At 41.5% G+C, this 18,763-nt stretch overlaps 1 protein-coding gene across 4 annotated transcripts in view; it reads left to right on the top strand.

Moving 5' to 3' along the window:
• Positions 1–9,535: 9,535 nt before the first annotated feature.
• Positions 9,536–18,763, top strand: part of clstn1 (calsyntenin 1) — a 51,167-nt gene continuing 41,939 nt past the window's right edge. For all 4 annotated transcript variants that reach the window (XM_080764475.1, XM_080764477.1, XM_080764476.1 and 1 more), the window contains exon 1: positions 9,536–9,885. In XM_080764475.1, the coding sequence (XP_080620601.1) occupies positions 9,798–9,885 (88 nt within the window). In that variant the 5' untranslated portion in view covers positions 9,536–9,797. The remainder of the gene's footprint in view (positions 9,886–18,763) is intronic.

Consider the following 18,763-nt stretch of genomic DNA (forward strand, 5'->3'; position numbering starts at 1 on the left):
GGATTTCCAACTTGCATCGTTCCATGTAGGCCAGTGCCCAACGGGTACAGCTATAGTATCCTAAATGACTAACTTCAGCATCACTGTAATATCTAAACCCTCATTGTGTGCAAACCAATAGGTGAACATGATTTGGAACCACATCAATAAGGAAATGAAGAAAACTTATAAATAGGTTTAGTAGATAAGCAAACACTGGCTTGTTATAGTGATAAGAGTCATCATCATCTGGCTTGTGTTGAATAGTGCTTTAAATGAAAGAGTAATGGTGAAAGCACTCTTCCAGCATTCTCCGAAGAGTTTTCATAGATGAAAGTGCATGTGGATCCACTGGAGACGACGGAGGCTCTGTGGTTAATAACTGACCTTGAGCGACAGCACCAGGCTGGAAGATAAATGAGAGCAGCTTTGGAGGAAACGAACCAATCGCCAATGATAACTTTTCAATGTTCTCCGTAGAGAAAGCATGAATTATTAGACTGCAGGCGACACCAGCATGGCTTCCCTTCCCTGCTCCCCTCCCCCACTGACAAAACCTCCCCCAGACCCAATGATTACAATATTTTCTTTGAGGGACATTACATTTTTTCTTCCAATATTTCCTCAAGTTAAAGTCCAATTTCCTCTAGTGAAATATATATAAAAAAACATCTGACAAAAGTCACAGGGGATATCTGCATTCATAAAGAAATGCTAAAATTCTCAATCTGTTAACATAAGATATTACATTTATGTCGACTAAGAATGCAGACTCAAATTAATTTATCCATTTGTAACTACTCAGAGGCCCCTTTTCTACCAAAAGAACTTTGGTTCTAGAATGGGTTCCATTCTATAGATTCTTGGAACCGTGGTGCTGTCACGGAACCGGAAGACATTTTTTTGTTCCAGTTCCGAACCAACTTTTAGGGTTCTGAACCAATTCATTTTCAGTGGAAACACTCTGAACTGGTTCAATATTAGCCGGGAAAAAATAACCAAACTGGTTCAACCCTGGTGGAAAAGAGAGTGCCTAGAAATGTACTACCCAAAAGGCGTCACTGCGTCAGTCAGTGGTTATTTAACTCAAATGAACACTGAGGATTTTTACTGTGTAAACACTTTCCAAAAGATGGTCTCTGCTGTCTTATGTGACAGCTGGAAGAAAAAGAGAACAAATTATTGGGTTCCCATGTCATCACATCTAAAGAGACCAGAGAAATCTGGAGCACTGCAGTTGTTAACAACACATAAGCTTCCAACCACACTCTGCAGAGAATAAAAACACAATCCTGAGTATTCATTTAAACGTTTATGCCCTAATTTATACTTTGTCATGCAAGCTCTCAACACATCGAATTGCAAGTTGTAGGTTTGTATAGGTTTTCTGGTTTTGGCACCGTTTTAATGAGGTTAAGGTTAGTAATAAGGTTAGGTTTAACCGTTTTAGGCATATAGTTTACTGAGGTTATGGTTAGGAATACCAGGGCAGTTCCGTCAGCTGTACTGTACGCCAGGGGTGACTGTGTTTAAAGGCGTGCTTTCCAGTATTCGTTGAAAGTGGGGAATTCAGAGAGTGTACAAAACAAACTGTTGGTATTTTGGATACATTTGTAGTACGCTACACTCTGAGTTACAAAATGGATACATTTACACTGAGAATTTTACTGTGCAGTGGCGTCTCATGGTCACGGCTGCTTTAAGATTCTCCTGATAACACTGTTTTCCTTGCTCTGTCTGCCACCCACTGTGACTGCTGCCTGCAGTGAACGCTGCAAAAACACTCTTCCGTTCTTCCACACTATCAGGATTTAGCAGCGAAACCTCAAACAACTCACATATTCTTTTTGGGCTGGTAATTGAATGTGTCTGGCGTTCACGTGCACACGCACATGCACACACACACACACACACACACACACGCGCACGCGCGCGCATGCGCGCGCACACATGCATATGCACTCGCACACACGCACAAATGCAACCACGCGCGCGCGCGCGCGCACACACACACACACACACACACACACACAGTACACATCCTGTATACAAAGGAGTCTGGCATAATAGGATCTTTGCAGCCGTGTAGCTGGGTTGTGACTCAGGTTTCTCTAAGGACAGTTTCTGCCGTACTCCCTAGCTGGCGGTCATTATTGTATGTAGGCAGGCACACACACACACACACACACACACACACTACACACACAGAATAGGACAAACTGTGGCTGGGCAAAATTGACAAAATCACGATTTTGTCAATTTTTACTATACTTCGATATTGATGATTGTATCGTATTGTGTGGATATCAATTCTCGTTTAAATTGTTCGAGAATAGTCTAAAATAGTGAAAAAAGCACAAGTTCAAATCAGAATCTCGATATGCTATCAATATATTGGCCAGCCCTAGGACAAACACCACAATCAGTCTGTCCTAACTAACAGCGTCTGGATTAAGAGCGTCTGCTAAATGCCTAAATTGTAAATTGAACTAACCTACCATTGGCAGAGCATAACAATTTAATGTATCCGGCCATAAGGCATTTGTGACCCTCGATAACTATAATAATGTGGTAAATCCCTAAATCTAATCCACAAATCCTTGTCTGCATGTGGCTGCCATGTCTGAGATGGAGAGCAGGAGCAACCTCAGGCAGGGTCTTTTCATTATGGAGGGTCATTGAAGGATACCCCTGGTTCGGCAGATGGCTCCATTTCTCTACAAAGGCCATATGAGTGCACTGCACACGGGGAGCCCAAAGCCTGATTTATACTTGGCATCTGATCTACAAGATCACAGCACACTGCATGCATGGTGCCCCATCTTGCACGCTGCCTTACCCATTAAACCACAACTTTCCCCCCCCATTTTCACTTTAATATTGAAAAACATTTTCTAATAGTTCAAATGTCCGCTCTACAAGTTCACATATTTTCAAAAGTTTAATAAAAAATGTCTAAAAGGTTGGGGTGTTGCCGTGCAAGGTCCCAAATGGTGTAATAATACAGGCAGTATTTACTTTTAACTTTTGTTGTACATTCACACTTTTCACACAAATATGCTTCTATTGAATGTCAAGATTGTTCAACCTCCAAAAATATGTACTTGAAACCCCACGATGTCCTTTTAAAAAATTCATTTTATTGTGTATAGCACAACTCACATCTGAGTTAGGCCTACTTTTCAACATGTTTGTGTACTAACAATCCAGTACATAAAAATAATGCATGTTATATATTTCTAAATATTTTTTGTTTCATATATTTAAATATGTTCAAAATATATTTTCTATATTTTGAGTGAATAAAATACATAGCTAAACTACTATTTTAAACATACTGTATGTTAAATATAGACAATGAGAGAATCAAGAAGGTTTTATTTGTCACTCATACAAGTGGCAATTTTTTGCTGTGGCATGTCTGCATGCAAGACTGCAACAACAACAGCAGCAGCATCTTATATACAAGTGAAAAGGTGTACCCATGCTCATTCTTCATGCTCTATCTCCGACCGAACCACACTTTCACCACACATCTCTATATGCAAAATAAATTCGCCACCCTCCCCGAACTGACATAGCCTATTTTTTAGCCGTTCAAGTTTCTTAGTTACTCTGCAAATATTACTTTTATGAAAATCACGATCGAGCCAGCAGATAAACGGGTGCCACAACACGCCGAGAAACAAGGAATTTAACCACGCTACTTGCATACACTGCAACTCGCTTACAATTCGCAAACCTGGCAACACTGCCTGCCTCTTACGTCACCAGCTCTGTTCCTCCTGGCCTCCGTAGTCCGTCGCGCTCACAATCTGTCGCAGCCATCTTGCTTTTCTTTTGGATGGGCGAGTGGACATTTAATGCTAATAAATTAATTATAGGTCCAGCAAGCAAATCATGATGGTCTGATTGTGCTCAATAGGTCACAATAACATTCCGAAATTAGGTGTTGTGTTTTGTATGGCATTTTCCCCAGTAGTAGTTGCATATCTATCTCAGCTTTTGCCTGATAGCACACATGCTAACGTCAGCAGCCATAGCAACATACAGTGTGCGCAGACATAACATGAGTTGTTTACAACACAAACACACAGCCTTTTAACCACGCAATACACACAACAGCTCGGGAGTTATTAAACCGAACGTGGACGCTGTTTCAGTGTTACATTTGCTGCGCATATCGGAATAATTGTAACGGCATGCATGATAAATGTAACAACGCTAAAAAACACCATTAAACATATCGTTTTCAGCTTAAAGCTATTACATTTCATTGAAGCAACTCCTTAGCATTGTTTTCATACCATGGATGTGATAAGATAATGTATCAAACATAAGGGAAATATTAAATAGCATCGGGTGTACCAGTTTGGCCATTTCTTTTTTTTCAATGGGGCAATACATTGATTAAACAAACGTTTGATTGATTGAGTTGTACAACGTTATACAACCCTAAACTAATTTCAGAATACACTACACAATACAATACAATTTTAGAACATATTTTGCACGTTCCATTTTTTTACTCAGAGATCCCTTTAGCTACACATGTCATATTTCCAGGCAACGGACCTACACATGTCAGCTACCATAAACCACTTCAAGTTATTAGGACGAAATAACTGACAGGAGTGACGGTGCTGTGCTGTGAGTAAACTAATAGGGGAGAGCCGCCAAGGATGTAACATTTTGCACGTTTCATTCTTTTACTCAGAGATCCGTTTAGCTACACATGTAATATTTTCAGGCAACGGACCTACACATGTCAGCTACCATAAACCACTTCAAGTTATTTTTTTGATAAAACAGGTCGGGAGTTATTCAACCGAACGTGGACGCTGTTTCAGTGTTACATTTGCTGCGCATATCGGATCAATTGTAACGGCCATGCATGATAAATGTAACAACGCTAAAAAACACCATTAAACATATCGTTCTCAGCTTAAAGCAATTACATTTCATTGAAGCAACTCCTTAGCATTGTTTTCATACCATGGATGTGATAAGAAAATGTATCAAACATAAGGGAAATATTAAATAGTATCGGGTGTACCAGTACCAGTTTGGCCATTTCTTTTTTTTCAATGGGGCAATACATTGATTAAACAAACGTTTGATTGATTGAGTTGTACAACGTTATACAACCCTAAACTAATTTCAGAATACACTACACGATACAATACCATTTCAGAACATATAATATTGGCCAATATGTCAAATATGTAAATATTACATATAATGGCATTGAATGGAAGCGGACCATTTGTAACACATGTTACAAATGACCCGCTTTTGCAAGTTTTCTTTGCAGTTGCTTACAGACCAGAATGAACGTGAATTCCGTCTAAACACGATGCAAACTAATGAAGAACATAAGCATGAACACATCCATGTGGATTTTTATTCACCAACACCAAAGACAAAAATTGTACCACACATATACTCCAGGTGTAAAATTAGACGCATTTTGAAGGTAAACACTTCAAACTTCAAACTCCTGGCCACGTAGAGTACGTTGCTGTACACATACTGACGCGATGGCGTCATGGTGGCGTTGACCAATCAAGATATAACGTCCATGTTACAACCGTGAAGCGTTACAACCTTGGCGGCTCTCCCCTACATTTGTTACTAACATTAGGTTGTGGCGAAGTAGACACGTGGCCAGCAGATACTGTGTTTTGGACAAACAGGCTAGGTATTGGTGTTGATTTGGGTCAACTGGACAAACAGCGTGGTGTTGTTTTGTGTCTGTGTTTGTGTTGGAGCGCCTCAGTGTGGCCGTACAGGTCATGTGCAACCTCTTCCACAGAGAGATGGAGACACTAAATCTCAGCTGGACAAACATGTTTGCATGCATGCATCGCTGCCTTGCATGCTGTGTGCTACTGTTGAGTCTGTCACTTACTTTGACTGATTTATGGCATTGTCTTTCTGTTAAAATCCAACTATGTTAATTTAAGAACTCTGGGCATATAGGTCATTGTTTATTCACTGTGCACACGTGTAGCCTATTGTATGTCAGACTGTATGTCTGTCCCACAGTCACAATCCTTTAGTACTTAGGCTGTGGAAATATTCAGGACAAAACAATGGTACATTTCCAATAACCCATTCGTTACTACATGTGGAGTCAACTCCCGCCATTTATTTCTTCCCATAGTGCGTGGCAAAGTCGCTCTGGGATGAGTGCGCGCGTAGCGCGCACGAAATTCTAGTAATATACAAAACACAAGTGTAGGAGGGATACAAAAAGGTTGGCCTATATAATTGAAATGTATATAATTCCCCCGCAGTGTGGGATGTGTCATGATGTTTTTCACTCCACCGTATGTTGTGTTGAGAAACAAAGCAAGTAATTACGTGAAGTTTTATTACAAAGTGAAGTCTAACAATGGTTCCCAGATTGCCAACGAGTCTGCTTTCAAAGTCAACCACAACAAGCCATTGAGGGCCATGGAAATCCCTCAGGAGGGTCGTCATTCACAGCAGTGGGTGAGTTGGTTACCAAGGAAGTAACACCTTTGTGATGCCCCACTGCTGTCTCACAGTCAATGGTCAATGGTCTCACGCATATCGTCCAAACCACTGCCGTTGTTTGCCATTGTCCTCCATAGGAATGACAATGGGCATTCTGTCCCCTCTGGCTTTCCCTGGAGAGATGGACATCTGTGGGGGGCTTCCACTTTCTCCCAGCCACTTCATGTTTTGCCAAAGAGCAAACAAACAACCATTGTGCCTGGGCTTGGGCATTACTGCCCTGCTGATGGCTATATAGACCGTCCCAGTTCATAGACCATCAGTTAATTGTGGCCTCACACAAACATGGCCATTCTGTGTAATGAAGCTATAGATAATTGCAATCTCTGAGAGGGGCTTAGACTGTAATGTGTTATCTTTGTTAGATCACTTTAACATGTGTCTGGAACTCTGGATAGGCTAAGAGTTGGGAAGTAACAGATTATATGTACAACAGTTACTGAATTAAATTACAAAATATATATATTTTAACTCATTATAGGCCTATACTATTGAACAAACATGGCAATTCAGGTACAGTTGCTTGCTAATCAAAATCTTGATGATTACAAAAGAGTTGCAGTCAAACATCACTCAATAAACATCACCATAATGAATGGTTCTAATTGATGCTAGGTTCTGGGTTTACCTGGGATCCTATGTGTAGTTTCTAGTGTAGTGACCAGTATAATAGATCATAAAAGATGCGCAGGTAGACCACATGGCATGCCCATAAAAATATAATATAAAGAAACTACATTTAGGCATCTGACTGCCACTTGAATTAGTTTACTTGATTGATATAAAAAAGGGCCTGTCAACTTAAATACTATATGTTTTCAAGAGTGTTGCACATAAATTATCAGTAGCATTACCAAGTTATACAAGAAAACCCTTCCAATTACATTCCCCCCCCCCCCCCCCCCGTGTCAATCATCTACTGTGATCCTGGGCTCTACACACCCTCTGCCAACCTGGGGAGAGCAACGGACTTAACTCATGCTTCCTTCATGCTTCCTTCATGCTTGAGTGTCCAAGTTGCTCCTTTACACCTGACAGGGGGGAGTTTCCCTGGTTGGACGTAGCGCGTGGAAGGAACACGTTATTCCAACCAGTTCCTTTCCCCTCCATCAGGCGCCCCGGCCGGCCAGGGGGAGACAGTTTAGAGACCAGGATTACTGCATGTTTTTGTGAGGGTACCTACCCTAGGGGACACGGGGAGAACATGCAAACTCCACACAGAAAGGCCCCTTCGCCAACCCCACCTTCGGGTATGGGCACTGATGACGCAGAGGAGGAAACACGCCGCCAGCACCCACAGTGCCCCGAGTGGGAATCGAACCCAGGACCTTCTAGCTGTGAGGCGACAGCACTACCAACTGTGCCACCGTGCCCCCATGTGTGTTTGTCTTATTGTGTAACACCAGTGCCTCTATTCCAAAGCCCCCTCAGGTAAACATTTAAACTATTTTCAGCAATGGAATAATATATTTTTGAGGTGGGTAGATCTTGTTGAGTCGGACATTCCGAAAGTAGCTCGAGTCTCAAGTCAAAATAGTGTGAGCACACCTGGACAACACTGTCTCTCTGCATTCTATGTATGTTATTACTTTGCTTATTGCAAGTTGCTCTGGAAAAGAGTTTCTGATAAATGCCTAAATTGTAATAAATAACTATAGGCTGGTTAAAAACATTGATTTAGAAAGTAATCTAATGTAATCAGGGTACATTACTTTGATGGCATTATCAATATGTAGGCCTACTTTGTAATGGAATGCATTTCAACCTTGCATGGTCAAAATGTAAAGGTATTTATTTTATACAGTAAGGCTTTTTCACATTCACATTTATTTGGTATACAAACAAGGAATATGCTGACATCCCAATTTAAAACGATCAACACATGAATCAAAGACTGCACAAATTAAAGCATCTCTTTCATTCCAATCCAGCCTATCATCTCGACATGATTAAAATAGAGGCCATCTAATAAAGACTAAGGTGATTCATTTTAATAGAAATTTGCTTGAGATGGCTGCCGTTTTAGATTGCTTATCAATTATGTAAAAACATGATGTAGTCTACATTCTCTCAATCAATGTTCCTGCATCAAACATTGCTGCATAGCTCTTTGCCTTGAGGGTGAAGTTTGATTAGCTAGCATCCTACGTCAAGTCGCCAACAGTCAACATTTGACAGCATCTTACTCTCACTCCACAACAAACAGCCCTTGAGGGGTGGTGGTTGTCATCGGCTCAAAAACAATCAATGCTAAATCAACTGGTTGGTTTTTACATTTTGAATCTGTATGTTATATTAGCCTGAAGGGGGGTTGCAGACAGTGTTGATTGATCATGGTTGACATGGAATCGACATCTTCTGCAAATATTCCACAAGAGGCTACAGTATATATGGCCATATTCCTACCAGGGTGTGTGGAGAAGGTGAACTCCACACAGTGCACCCTGTGTTTTTTATGATCCCTCGTGCTCGTTTCACCCACACGATTAGCACTTTTTAAATGACTGAAAGGCAGATATGGGAGGAATATTGTGGCCTATATACAGTAACCTGAGGTCACTGTATGCAGTATTCCCATGCATGTATTATAAAAAGATTTGTCATACAGTTGCTGCATATGATAGCCTATTTGAATTGAATACTTTATTAACAGTCTGCAAAAAACAGAAAAAAGTAGAGAAGGATGCTATTAAACCCAATAAAACACTATATGGCTTGTTTCCATTTGGGTCCAGTGTGGATCATGGCATCATGATGTCCATAATAATAGCATCCGCTTCAATACCACCATGCTCATTTTTATTAGGCAACTCCCCTCTCCGCCAACAGAAGGCACTTGGTTGGCCCCCCGCCCTCGGTCTGAGTTTAGCCGTCTGCCTGATATAAAAACCAACTCACTGCAAGCAAGCGCTCCCACAATAACAGTAGTGACGTCACTGCCACCAGTCTCGTTGGATACAGCTGCAAGAGAGAGAGAGAGACACACACACGCACAAGCACAGAGAGACAGACACCGAGAGAGTGAGCATTGCATGCAAGAGGCAGAGAGGAGAGAGAGAGAGAGAGAGAGAGAGGGAGAGAGAGAGCGCTGATTGAGGGAATAGCAGAGAGAGAGAGAGAGGCGGCGGATCGGAGACGGCCATCTTAGCTACCGCGGCTCTACAAAACACATCTTCTGGAATATTATTTTCTTTTGTATATAGAAATATTCCAGTCCAGCCGAAGGTGGATAGAAGAAGGGTTGTTTTTCATCGCCCCATAAACTCGATTTCGGGATGCGACTCCGGGGGAACCATAGGCAATTTGCCTCCGCTGTCATCGGACTGGTCCTGGGACTATTATGTGCCGTGGAGACGGCTAAAGGTAAGGTTAAGCTCCCTCAGTCAGTCGGGATTTACACATCGTTTTGTTGCGCTGCCCAACAAACAACAACAACACAATACACGCACTGTTTAAAATGTTCTATGTTCTAGGCGTAGGCCTACCGTACACAATACAGATAGACGATGGAGCATAGCTCCTAGTGCTGGTATTCCCACGGGAGGGATGCGCGTAGAGTAACCTGTTCCAGGGATGGTCAGCCTGGAAGCCGCATCGCATAGGGATGGATGGATGGCGCCTCCGCTCCAGCAGCAAGTGCATCGAGCGGAGGTTGCATTTATTTTTAGACGAAACCATTGCAAACTATTTTTTTGTTGGTTAACGTCAATCGTCACCTTTCTTTTTTCTATGTCTGATAATAATGCAACGAACGGTTATTTTACATATCAAATGTCCCGATACGGTCTCCCGTGTTCGTTTATTCTATTTTTGGGTACCACCGTGTCTGTTATAAATATTACGCTGTTTTTAATGACGTTAACTTATATTCTCGTTCGTGTTTAAAACTACACATAGGCTAATGTGTGCCGTTGAGTGTGTAGAACGTATTCTCATTTTCTGTCTGTCTGTGTTCATTTTAAAAGGGTAGCCTACTTTCTTTAATCGTTCTAGCACTGAACATTAGAATATGTCTCTTGAATAATTCATGTCCCTGCGTAAGCTATGCGACTTCTGGCATTTCTCTTTTCTTTCTTTATGTTTTATTTTTACGTGGGTTTTATTTTTATTTTTTATAACTAGAGTCATTCTTTTCTATTCGTGGCCTAAATTCATGGTTTGACAACGTTATGGGCGCGTATACGTAGGTCCGAAGCTTGCACGCATTGCAGATCCTCCTCTACCAACAAGCACTGTGTGTCGGCGGTGTTTCAAAAATTCATGTTGTATTGCGATCATCACACATCACAGGCTTTAATACTAGCAGCACAACCCTTTAGCAGGTCTAAAGGGTATCTAGTTATAATGACAGGAATGGAAATATTCGCTCCCCTTTGAAATGCACACTTTGTGATTAATTATACAGGCCTTTACGGGGGTCACCTTCCCTTCCCTATGATGAACATCCCAATTCTGGATTTATAGGCAACTGTATATTGTATATTGAATATATCGAAATTGACCAGAGACCAGCTGTAGTGTAGAATCTGTAGATCTGTCCCAGGCTGTTAAAGGGCAGGTTGATATTGATATTAGTCATTGGATATAGCCAACGTTTCAGTGTCCCTGTGGAAACCTCCAATACCGGAGGGAATAATAATGAGTATAGTTTGTTGTTTCTATGGGCATGGCACACCCATATTATGCTCAGTCAGACCTACACAGTATTGGGAGGCCATGATGATCAATACAATTCTAATAAGACAACCGGAAATGAATCCGTAACAGTAAAAACCTGCTGAATGTATTGTTCAACAATCTATAATAGGCGTGTTGGTCATGTCAAACAGCTGAAGACATGTATTAGCAGTGGCTAATGGTCACCATCTGTAAAGCAATGCCTTGATTTTCATTAGGTCGATCAAAGGACATACAGGCCTAGAAATTTGATGTGTGTGTGTGTGCGCACGCCGCACGCGCGTGTGTGTTAGAAAGGAAGGTGTGGATAGGAACTAGCCTACACCTGCTGGAATCCCTGGTCTTATCAGTGATGGGCTGTCTGTCTGACCTGGCTGTGAAATGGTGTTAGCTTATCCATTATTGTCTAAAGTTCAATTGCCTGTGTAGTGTTCCACCACGTGTGCTCTCTAGTACAGCCTTGTCTGTGTTTGTAATCCTCTTCTCATTAAACTGTATCATCAGAAGCGTCTGGGCATTTCGTAAGTTGTGCACTGATATCCTCAGATGTCAGATGTATACAGCCTTAGTATCGAAACAAGCTGAGGCAGAGTCTGGTGGAGCTTCTGCCTTGCAGCAAAAGAGATAGAGATTCTCTGAACATTCAGTACACTGAAATAAGTCACTGCCTTCACAGATTTGCAGATGCTATTCGTTTCCTTTACACATCAAGTGTGGGAATGTCATATATACGTTTTAGTCACTTTTGTGCCCAATGCTTTTCCCTTTAGATATCAAGTGTGGGAATGCCATATTACGTTTTGGTTTACGTTTTTAGTTTGTTCCTGTTCTGCTATCATTGAGCAGCTGCTGGATGTGCCCATATTCCCTCAGAGTGAGAGATTAGGCCTGTGATGTGCAGCCCTTTTCTCTGTACACACAGTCCAGACAAAAGGGGCAGGCTGCTGGGAACCATTCTCAGCTCATTCATCATCAAATTAACAGATTCTAGTTGAACAAATTGCTTTGTGTGAAGCACAAACAAATGCATCCTCTGCAAAGTCCAGGGATGAAATACATGCATCATATATGAGCCGGGGGGGGGGGGCTCCCACACACTGTAATTACTAAATGTTGTTAGTTGGTTTTACATTACATGTATTAGGGAAATGTATATGGACATCGTTGTTGCCTTGACAAGATAGAAATGGTTGTTCCCACAGTCTGAAAAAAACCCAATGCACAGAATGTAGCTCTGCGAAAAGATAGGTTGAGGTTGATCACCATAAATTGTCAGGTTGCCCCCTGGCTAATATCACACCTTTTATAGCCATTGTTTAGCAGAAGACTCACATTACAAAATGACATTTTTATGCGTTGAACAACCAAGATACCTGTCCTGTATAGTGCAGGCCATGTGACATACTGTAGTGCTCCATGTCTTGCTAAAACCAAACCTACACACAGCTGACAATGGCCACATTGTTTCCACTCTCCCATGCTGTTCTAGTAACACTGTTGCATGCCATCATTCAGTTCTGACACCAGAGTTAGTTTACAGGATTGTTTTAACCACATGAAATCACACGTCGACCAATGACAAACGTAAAAGAAGGCAAGAGGGTCCGAGGGATATGATCATACAATACAATACTCATGTTACCGTAATTACCATTACCCTAAAGTGCATACTGTGTGTGCAATGCATAGTGCAGTGCATACTATCCCACATCACAGATGTTTCTCTTTGAACATCTGTGGGGTCCCCCCCCCTGAGCTGAGATACATCAAATAAAATGTCAGTTATTTTTAATCTGTCACCTAGTTTGGTTTTGATGAACCCAATTATATTAGACATTTATTGATTTTTGACTTCAGTCATCAAGTGTCATGCTTTAATGACAGGAATCACAGCTCAGACGTGTACCAGACTACTGTGCTACATTGTAACTAAAAAGCCATGCGATGTGAAATGATTATATTGCTTCACATTGCAATTTTGAGAACGATTAGGCCTAAAGAATTGCCCTGCACTGCCCTTAATAACAATTAGCTTGCCCTACAGAGGCTTTATCTCACAAAGTTAACTCTTGAATTGTTGCCTGATTTATTCATAGAATTCCCAGTGGAACAAAAGAGCTGTTTTGGCCCACAGTTCTGGGCCTAGATTTTGAGTGCACACATCACAATGTGGTCACTGTTAGGGACCACAACTCAAGCCCTTCAAGAATGTGTATGATAATCCTCAGAAAGTGCTGTTGTTGGAGGAGCGTTGCAGTTTGTAATGTGTAGCCTACTCAGACAACTGTCTTTATTTTGGGCTTGGTGGTGACTTGCCCTCGTCGGTTCCTTAAGTGGCTGAATGGAGTTAGTGAACCATCAAGAATGGGTCATTCAATTGTGGAAATTAAAGTCGTGCTCCTTGCTCGGTCAGCTGTCCGAACAGCTATGTCCAGCAGAAAGACGTCTAGATTCCCTTAAACCCTTTCTCATGATGGCATGAATGAAGCACTCTTTCTTACCGTGTGTATCAATGTGAGGCAGATTGACTTTTTATTTTGTGCAGGTAAATGTCAATAAGTAATAAAATTGCAAATTGCAATACAGTTTTTCCCCGTATCAAGTAATAACACTACATTTTCATGAAACAAGGTTATGGAAACTGCATTGACACCTATAAAAGTAACTTGTCAAGGGAAGTGGTTAGGCTATTATTGCAAAACTATTATTCAAACTGAACAGCCACAATAGATAAAAGGAAAAAGCTTCATTCTTTGTCCTACTAATGTCCAATTACGTTGGTCTCTCACTGTGGTATTTTTCTGAGGCAGAGAAATATTAAACCACTGCTTGTTAATTCAAGCCTTACATCAGAACTTATCTGATGTAAATATTAAACCACTGCTTGTTAATTCAAGCCTTACATCAGAACTTATCTGTCAGTAGATCTGCAGTTCTCTAGAGCATCATCGTTGCGGCTCTCCTCGGAGCTCTGTGTGAGTTAGTTGTGAACACATTGAAAACCAGGAGTCTCTCCGTGTGAACCATGTAACCAGAGCGCACGTTACCTGCAGTCCCAGAACCGCAGGTCTGATAAACTGAGCAGCCCCTGTGCAGAGTTACGAGGCGTCTCACTCCCTCACTCTCACTGGGCCTTTGTGCCATTCACACAGAGAGGTGATTGAGTTGCATTGAAACTTCTACGGCTCCCAACCCCCTCTTCAGAGGAACACCCCAGCCCTGTTGTCGGGAAAGGGGTGGGGGTGTGGGGTTGGTCGGTCAGTCGGATGGTTGGTTGTTGTGTTAGCGTGAAGTAACAAACAAGCGTGGCTGGACGGGCAGCTGAGAAGCACTGCTGTGTGAGTTGGATGTTTAGGGAGCGGGGCCCCCGAGAGACTGGCCTTGCCTTAAGGACCATCAACGTTTCCTAGAACAGACGGTGCTCTGTGATGGAGACGGCTTGCGCCATCCAGCACGGGACGTTGGAAGGCAAGGTAAACAGAGAAGTGTGGCTACCAGTGTTTCAGACCACAAGCAGAAACTCTGCTGACTACCTAAAATAGGCAAGCACAATGGAAGTCATTCCATGAATTGCACCAAAGACCAGCAATTTTCCCATGTGTGTCTGGCCTTTTTGACTACAAGATATTTTTTGCCAAACATCAATAAGTCCCCGAAGCAGCTCTCTGAACCACTTAGATTGGTTAATTTGTGTTGAAAATGCACCTGTGTACCAGAAAGGAAAGCAGTTCTGGGCAGCATAGGAATTTTCTAGAAACCAGCTATTCTTCATGTAAGTTGTAAGGCATAACACTAGCCTACATTTACAGTAATATAAACAGATTGACTGATTGTCAGTACCTTACATTAATAGAAACATTTCACTTTCTCTCTAAAAATCTTTCTCTCTTGCTTTTTGAGTGGTGCCTTACGGGAGCTATGTGGGTGGCTGGGTGGGTCTGAGCATGGTTGTTTTTCACCACCTGTGTGCAACCTAACACACACACAAACACACACACACGCACATATTAACTGTATATATGATGATTTCGGGTGTGCCAGTACAGTAGAGTGACAGTACAGTACAGTAGAGGGTACAGTAGATCGACCCCCACACGGTAACTCTGTCATTTCTCAATGACAGAGTTTCGGACGTGGGGCGGCACGGCCCCATGGGCGCATTCCTGGGGTCTGGATTTTTCCAGTTAATTATAATTGCAGCTACAGTATTTCACCATCAATAAACTTAAAAAAGAAGAAGAAAAGATTATGATATTCCCATTTCTTTGATAACACCTGAGTGTCTTTATACCTGTTAATTAATACCTGTGTTGTACAACAACTCCCATTCCATAATTAACTGAAACTAGTCCATTGGGCACTCTGCAACGAAGTCATTGGGAAAATGGGAACGCATGCTAATTATTAATAGTCCTGATTTGAACAGCAATGAGTCAGTGAGCTGACCGTGTCCTACCAAGAGTTACCATCTCAAAAACAGTATAAACATTATTTCCGGTAAAAAGATTGTATCGTCGTTATTACTTCCAGCCAGGCCTGGGCAGAACTGGCATAATTGTCTGTTGATCCGTGCAAGACTGGATGCTTGACATCCATGCCAGGAGCATGTTGACACTTTTCATTAGTATTGCTGTGTATGTGGTTTTCACCATACAATGAATGTGGATACGTTTGTCTGTCTCCTTGTTGCCTAAAATCTTGAAAATGCATTCAACAGTATCATTTGTTTCAGGTAATAGTAGTAAACATTTACTGACTAAATGTAGACGCTCAGAAATGAGGATCTAACATGAATGTGGGTTCATGTTGTCGTAACAGTTAAATACAAATTCACTGCTTTGTGCATTGACCTCATAGGCCTACTGTACCGGTAATTGCGATGTTTGCGGTTTTTGTTAGTTTTAGACAGGAGGCCTCTGTTGCATGTCATCCCCTCCTTCTGCCCTTATACAGTCTGTTAATAAATTATGCCTGGTATACCATCATGTAATCCCAAATCAATGAGTCTGTTAATGGTTTGAATTCACCTTCAAATATCATACATTATGGCATTTTCTAATTACACTGTGGATGAATTATGGATCAATCAGTAGTACCTTGAAGCAAACGTAGTCAGATACACTCTCATATGCTTGATTTATAATTGGTTGTGCTGACGATGCGTGACCAAGTATAAATCAGGTTTAAGAAGATAGATGTTTATTCCATGAGTTCGCAGTAGGACTACATGATCATTACACACTGTGGTCAAGTAGTTCTCAACCAGATGCAGCAGGGATCAGACCATAATTATACAACACATGGATAAGAGAGGGAACTTGTTTCATAGAGCATGTATGTATTCAGAATATTAAGAATATATCATAAGGCCAACAACATACTCATGTTAATGTTTGTCACTACACAGCCTTGCAGTATGCACACATGACAACAAGACTGTAGGCCATATAAGAAATTAGTCCACAACACAAAAGAAGTGTAAGCCAATAGTTTAACCAACTTTACAATAAGGTGTGGTTCAATGTTGCATTTGAATGGGAGAAACGATACCTTATCTCCTGCAAGCCGTTTACAGTCCAATGCAAAACAGGAATCACACAATTGAAAATGCAGAGCGCCTCCAGAAAACGACAGGGCCAGTAACACACAGATTACCACACAGTACCACTGTACCACACATTAGAACTACTGGCTGTGTTCTCCTCATCATTTCATAACAACCACTGAGAGGTTTCACAGCCTTATGAATGAGTTCATTTAAAAATGACAGACTGATCGTCTGGAAGGATGGTGACACGATCTCAACAACTAGCCTTCACTGTCGTCATTTTCTGGTTCATCCCAAGATGACCAGTAGCTTTATGTCAGGTTAATGTTATCTTATCTTGTATTGTCTGTCCACGAGTGAAGGTTATACTGTTGCTGGGTCTGCATGAAGATAACACGTCACACTTGCAACGAGGTGTATGTGTGTGTGTGTGTGTGTGTGTGTGTGTGTGTGTGTGTGTGTGTGTGTGTGTGTGTGTGTGATTGAGAGAGAGAGAGAGAGAATAGAGATAGACGGCCAGACTGATAGACCAACCGACAGACCTTGATCCCATAATGGAAATCAGTTGTCATGGCAGTATGAAACACAGGACAGCATGGATACAGAAAAGGAGATGTAGCTGTGTGTGTGTGTGTGTGTGTGTGTGTGTGTGTGTGTGTGTGTGTGCGTGCGTGCGTGCGTGCGTGCGTGCGTGCATGTGTGGGCGCGCGGGCGCGTGTGTGTGTTTGTGTGAGGATTACCAGGACCCATTGTGCCCTGTCATTCTCACAGGAAGTGTTTCAGCATGGTCAGTAGGTCAAACTGTATATGTTAGCTTTCAATAAAAGTGTTGGGACTATCATAAAAGGCCTGTGGCTTTCATGTCTGCTGTGGCTATCAAGAGACTATTATATTTTACAGCTCCATTTGGAGCTATGAATTTCAACTTTCAAGGCATTTCAAGATGCACAATTTGGCAGTGTTTCAGATGTTGTCGTCACACTGTTAAATTCCAACGGCTGAAAAAGAATCCAATCTGAATTAAGATGAATTCAATTCATATTGTTGAATCGAAAGGTAAGCTGTTGCCTTGTCCGAGAGTTGACCCTTTACAATACTTGACTTTTTTTTGTCTTAATTCAGTTTACAAAGCCCATACAGAAACATTGTGCATAACATTATTCTGAGCCTAATGAGTTTCTTGATTCAATTATTATTATGATCCCAAATCAGCTGGCATCTATGCTTTTGGTGAAGCCAGGCTACCTCAAAGTACAGGTCAAGTGTTCAAAATTGAGCTAATTTCATATGCTCTTGCTTCTTGTGTACTACTAAGTAGTCATTTTGTGTTGGCTGCTGGTGGGTGAGACTGATAACTGCATAGATACGTATTGGTACGAAAGACCACGGCACATGGAGCCTCGCCAGGGGAATTAATTATCCTTCCCAGAGGTCAGCCATCTTCCAAACCCTGCAAACACTCCTTTCACTGTAGAATATGAAACATGGGTTTCCCAATCATCTCAGTTTAGTACATACAAACCAGGAAGTGATTTAAAACCTTTGGCAGTACTGAGACTGTCTTTATTATTGCATTATTGTAGTGTCATGTTCTGAAATATACATACAAAATCACACCTGTGTGAAGTGAGGGGCGCTAATATATTAAAGTCTAACTCATGTTGATTAGGTGATGTAATGGTGATATAAAACAAACGGTGCCAACACAAACATTAAATTCTCTTTAATGTTAATGGCATTTAATGCTTGTGTTAGGGACAAGATGACGTACATTTTCCCTTCATTGTCAATGGTGTTTTTAAAACAAACATTGAACTAAACACAAAGATTAAACCTGTATATAGGAGGGGCTAGCGCCCCTCAAAAATGAATCTGGTCAGATGGAGAGTAGTCTTTGGATAAACATGAGCCTATTTCATCGTTTGTTTTAAGTCTGGCTAGCCCATCAACCTTGCGAGTGAATGAAACAGGCGCATCCCATTATAGGATTAAATGTCAGTGGCATTATATGCTGTG

The sequence above is a fragment of the Protomyctophum bolini genome (genome assembly GCF_963924005.1).
Source record: "Protomyctophum bolini genome assembly, chromosome: 5".
Taxonomy (NCBI): Eukaryota; Metazoa; Chordata; class Actinopteri; order Myctophiformes; family Myctophidae; genus Protomyctophum; species Protomyctophum bolini.